Raw genomic sequence first — 4,996 nt, 5'->3', positions numbered from 1 at the left:
TCGATAATGAAATCAATTTGATTTAATTCATCTGTTTGTTTCAGTTTAAGTAATTGTTAAAAAATTATATTTAATTCTCAATTATTATCGATTCACAAATATATCAATACTCGATTTTATAATATCATTTAAATCATCTTAATTTATTCGAGTGGTACAATTCGATTCTAGTAACATCAAAAAAATATATATATATCTCTATATATACATCATTAGTATTTTTATTTAGAAAAAATATTATTTGTTTTTTATTTATTTATTCTGTATTAAGGGACTTCGTACTTTACCAGAATTAAATGATAAGAATCAGATTTTTCAATAGTGTGAATATTTTTTTTTAAAACATTTATTTTATCTTTTAATGTTAATAATTGTATGTCCCCGTGATTTTCTAAATTTTATATATAAAAAAAGTTTACTAAGTTTAATTGTATAATATTTTTTACTAAGCTTAATATATTTTTTTTCAAATAAAGTATATTAGATATCGTGAATTATATACAAATAATCATTTTCGTCAATAAAGTTTAAAAAATTATAAATACTTATTAAATTTATTAAAAGATTATAAATTATTAATAAATTTATCTAAATACTATAAAATAATTATTATCGAACTTTTTTATAATTTATTACAACATTATAGTGACTATTTTGTAATAATTCATTAAATTTAATGACATTTTATAATTTTTAAAAAATTAATAGCAAAAATGGTTCTTTGAAGAGGTTAGAAGAGCTTTGAAGACATAAGTCCACGTCTGCGCCAAGAAGAGGACGCACATTAGAAGAGTTTATGTCTTCTAAAACAAACAGTCTGCGAAGCCCAATGTCTGCGTCGTCTGCGCGGCGCGGACATAAGAGCTTTTGAATACCTTAAACAGTGAAAACAAACACCACCTAAGATTGTGTGATCGCTTTCTTACTGATAGAAAAAGTAAAAGAACAAACTATTGAAGAATAAAATATAATTAGAAACCATTAAATAACTTAAATGATAAAAGAAAATATTTTTTTTCTTTTACATTTTTTAATTTTTTAATTAATTATATGATATGTATCTAAATTATAAACCATTCAAATTATGACAACTTATACATTGGAAAAAGTAAAAGAAGTTAAATCGAAAAGGGTTAAATACCCAAAAGAAATAAATGGTGGATGTGCAATGGCACTTAAAATCGCAAAATTTTGACGGTGAACTTAGGCTACATAATGAAAATAAAAAAATCAACATTGCTATACGACATAGATCTTGATTTCTTGTCCCTTGTAAATATCCTTCAACTGTTCCACATGTTAAATTAATGTGTTTGTTACTGCATTACCGTTTTCTATCAGTCTGGTAACTAATGTTTGGTCAGTAATTGTGCATCAACTTTTTCTCTGTTTTTGTGTGAGGCTTGGTTTGTTCCAAGTGTGAAATTAAACGATCATGTAGGAGGGAAGTGGAACAAGTTTTGTAGTTGAAAACTGATATTAAGTCCTTCTATTTTTCCCTTACTCTTTGTTTCGGCATGGATTTTTGAATCAAAAATAAAACAAGAAGAATTGTAAGAAATAAAAGCTAAGAAAAAGAAGAAAATCAATTGGAAGCACATATCAAGGGTGACAGAGAGCAGATCGAGAGAGAGAAGACGACGGAGAGAAGAAAATCAAGCCATGAACTGATATTATAAGTCTTCTATTTGCATGGCCATTGCCGAGTATATATATGTGAAAGATTTCATTGATTTTATAACGTGAAGATTTTGTTTAAGGGTTGTTTTTTAACCAAGCAAATACGGGAGAGGTGGTGGCGGTTCTTGGTTGGAAGTTCCTGCAAAACTAATGCGAAATGGCTTCATCACCCGAGACTTCTCCATCACAAGATTCCCCACCATCTTCTTCTTCATCGAATTCCACACAAGGTAGCTCACCATCATCACCATCGAATTCCACCTCACCTTCGTCACCACCACCACACCACCCCCCAAAGCTCATCACCACCACCACCGCCCACCCAAAAGCTCATCGCCACCGCACCACACCCAAAGTCTCATCACCACCGCCACCAACACCCAAAAGCTCATCGCCACCGCCACCAACCCCAAAGTCCCATCACCACCGCCACCAACACCCAAAATCTCATCACCACCTCCACCGAAACAATTGTCACCCCCTCCACCAGCGTCTATTAGTAAAAATAATACTAAAAGTCCTCCTCCATTCAACCCTCCTCCGCTTCCGCCACCTTCTTTGTCTCCTCTTCCTCCTCCGCCTGTTCAAAATGTTAGTGACTACTCTCCTCCCCCACCTCCTCCAAAAAGTGGCAGTACCAAGTCCAACTCTTACGATTCACCATCGACGAGTGAGTCAAATGACAACTCGAATACAAACCTCATTGTGGGTATATCTGTGGCGGTAGGAGTATTTCTCTTTATTTTTGCCGTCGTTGTAGCGGTTGCTGTTGGAGAAAGAAGAAGAAAAGAAACCCCCAAATGCAGTACTATGGTGAACCTAAAGGTGAATCTAGATTTAATATCAATTTTTATGATTTAAGGAACTGATAAAGTTTGCATGACTCATGAGTTAGTTCTACTATGCAGCTGGTGGCGGTGATCCATATTATAACAGCACGATGCAACGTCCATGGGGAGATCACGGTGGCAAAGCTACCCCACCACATGGTGGTGGTGTTGCTAGTGGTGCATGGAGTACACCATCTCCGGTTCCACCTCCTGGTGCTGGTGGAGGATGGGGTTCACCATATCCAATCACAGCACAAATGATGAGCAGTGAAGTAAGCTCCCTGGCAGGCGCACAACATATTCCTTTGCCTCCTCCATCACCAAATATGCCTCTTGGAATAAATACTGAAACTTTCACTTATGAGGAGCTTTCAGCTGCTACTGGCGGATTTTCTGAGGCCAATCTGCTCGGCCAAGGCGGGTTCGGGTTTGTGCACAAAGGTGTGTTACCAAGTGGAAAGGAGATTGCAGTTAAGAGTTTAAAAACTGGTAGTGGGCAAGGCGAAAGAGAATTCCAGGCCGAGGTAGAAATAATCAGTCGCGTCCATCATCGCTACCTCGTGTCCCTAGTCGGATATTGCATGGGAAGACATCAAAGGATGCTGGTGTATGAGTTTCTTCCAAATAAAACCTTGGAATATCACCTCCATGGTAAATTCAATTTTGTACGATTCATTCATCCTTATGCATAAACCCAAAACTCTCCCTAGGTTTGATAAAATAATCACTTTTAATCTTTATTTTTAACATTTTAACCTCTAACATTATATTTTGAGGTAAAATCATCTAATTAGATGAAAATCATTTGTTAATTAACTATAAATATATGTTACTAACATGAAACTGACATGTATCTAAAGTGATAATATAACACATAATACGTGTCAAAAGTGATGATGTGGTACATGACATATATCGAAAGTAGTGACGAAACAATCTCACGTCAACAAGTGTTGTCGTTAGTTAATTAACAGTTTCTATCTAACCAGAATTCATTATGCCCCAAATGAAACGTTGGGGTTATTTTAGATTATGCCTATTTATCTTTGTTAAAAGCTAACGAACTCCCCCTAATGGCAGGACCTGATCGCCCGGTTATGGATTTTTTTACTAGACTTCGAATAGCATTAGGTTCTGCTAAAGGGCTTGCTTATCTTCATGAAGATTGTGAGAAATCTAAAGTCTCCCTCTCATCTTTTTTATCATTTTCCATTCAAACTTTCTCCATGACTCCTCATTTCTCGTTTGGATTTATACATGCAGGCCATCCTCGCATTATTCATCGTGATATTAAATCAGCTAATATTCTGCTTGACTACAACTTTGAAGCCAAGGTATCATCTATTATAATTGAACTGTAGTTTTAGTACACATTCCCTCACCGGTTCACATTTTTGTTGTAGGTGGCTGATTTTGGATTAGCTAAGTTGTCTGAAGATAACCACACCCATGTCTCAACTCGTGTGATGGGAACATTCGGGTAACACTGAAAAGTAGACAAATGTATAGTTTGCTTAAAGAAATTTGAGACCAAACGGCTTATCATACACTTTTTTTTAATATAGGTATTTGGCTCCGGAATATGCATCGAGCGGCAAGCTAACAGAAAAATCCGATGTTTACTCATTTGGGGTCATGTTATTAGAACTCATAACCGGAAAGCAACCTGTGGATTCAAGCAATGCAATGGAGGACAGCTTAGTAGATTGGGTATGTAAATTTGGTGCATTAGTTGCCAAATAAGATTCATTAACCAGTATGAGAAAATTACACAGAGAATAGTGTGTTACCGTTAGAGTTATTCTTTGAAAACAGGCTCGACCACACTTGACTCAAGGGCTCGAGGATGGCGACCTAGGTCCGCTGGTTGATCCACGTTTGGAACAACTACAACCATGAAGGGATGAAACGCATGATAGCCTGTGCTGCTGCCAGCATCAGACATTCGGCTCGAAAGCGCCCCAAAATGAGTCAGGTTTGCAATGATCCCCCCTAACTCCTTTCTTTCTCCTGTTAATTTCCCTGAACTTTTAATTATAGGTGTATTTTTTCTTGGAGCATTTTGATGTTGGACATTTTATTTTATTTTATAAAAAGGTCCTTCCTAAATAGTATTCCTTCCGTCATAATTTGTGTCTTATATTGACTATACACAGTTTTAGGAAATATATTTAACAAGAGAATGACAATTATCACTACATAGTGATTGATGATGGAGGATTTGATAGATGTAAAGGAGTTTGACATATAAGGGTAAAAAAGAAATATAAATGTTGTTTGTTGACTTTTCTAATAGGGTATTTTCAATGAGACAATTTTAAAAACCAAAAGAGACATATGGTGGGACGAAACGAGTATTTTTGTCTTAAAATGAAATGTTGGTGGGTCAAATTGCTCTAAAAAAAGAATAAGGGCTAAATTGACTAGTTAGTCAAAAATTAGAGATCTCTTTACCTTCAAGTGAAATGTTGACCGACTAAAATACT

General features: G+C 35.4%; 2 protein-coding genes across 2 annotated transcripts; both read left to right on the top strand.

Moving 5' to 3' along the window:
* Window positions 1-1,837: 1,837 nt before the first annotated feature.
* Window positions 1,838-2,541, top strand: LOC120169821 (proline-rich receptor-like protein kinase PERK8). The gene is made up of 2 exons (XM_039177922.1): window positions 1,838-2,094; window positions 2,199-2,541. Exons 1-2 carry the CDS (start codon window positions 1,838-1,840, stop codon window positions 2,539-2,541), a joined length of 600 nt encoding a protein of 199 aa, XP_039033853.1.
* Window positions 2,542-2,599: 58 nt separating this feature from the next.
* LOC120169820 (proline-rich receptor-like protein kinase PERK4) lies at window positions 2,600-4,409 on the top strand. The gene is made up of 6 exons (XM_039177921.1): window positions 2,600-3,161; window positions 3,591-3,677; window positions 3,774-3,844; window positions 3,914-3,990; window positions 4,076-4,220; window positions 4,326-4,409. Exons 1-6 carry the CDS (start codon window positions 2,621-2,623, stop codon window positions 4,407-4,409), a joined length of 1,005 nt encoding a protein of 334 aa, XP_039033852.1. The 5' UTR covers window positions 2,600-2,620.
* The last annotated feature ends 587 nt before the right edge of the window (window positions 4,410-4,996 follow it).

The sequence above is a fragment of the Hibiscus syriacus genome, unplaced genomic scaffold, assembly GCF_006381635.1.
Source record: "Hibiscus syriacus cultivar Baekdansim isolate YM2019G1 unplaced genomic scaffold, ASM638163v2 tig00111769_pilon, whole genome shotgun sequence".
NCBI lineage: Eukaryota > Viridiplantae > Streptophyta > Magnoliopsida > Malvales > Malvaceae > Hibiscus > Hibiscus syriacus.
This window is presented reverse-complemented; position numbering and strand designations above follow the sequence as displayed.

Excerpts from the sequence above, each read along its gene's own strand:
- LOC120169821 (XM_039177922.1), top strand. The coding sequence starts at position 1,838 with ATGGCTTCATCACCCGAGACTTCTCCATCACAAGATTCCCCACCATCT. Across the intron at positions 2,095-2,198 it reads CCACCGCCACCAACCCCAAA|TCCTCCTCCATTCAACCCTC; the intron begins GTCCCATCACCA and ends TAATACTAAAAG.
- LOC120169820 (XM_039177921.1), top strand. The coding sequence starts at position 2,621 with ATGCAACGTCCATGGGGAGATCACGGTGGCAAAGCTACCCCACCACAT. Across the intron at positions 3,678-3,773 it reads TGCTTATCTTCATGAAGATT|GCCATCCTCGCATTATTCAT; the intron begins GTGAGAAATCTA and ends TTATACATGCAG. Across the intron at positions 3,991-4,075 it reads CGTGTGATGGGAACATTCGG|GTATTTGGCTCCGGAATATG; the intron begins GTAACACTGAAA and ends TTTTTAATATAG.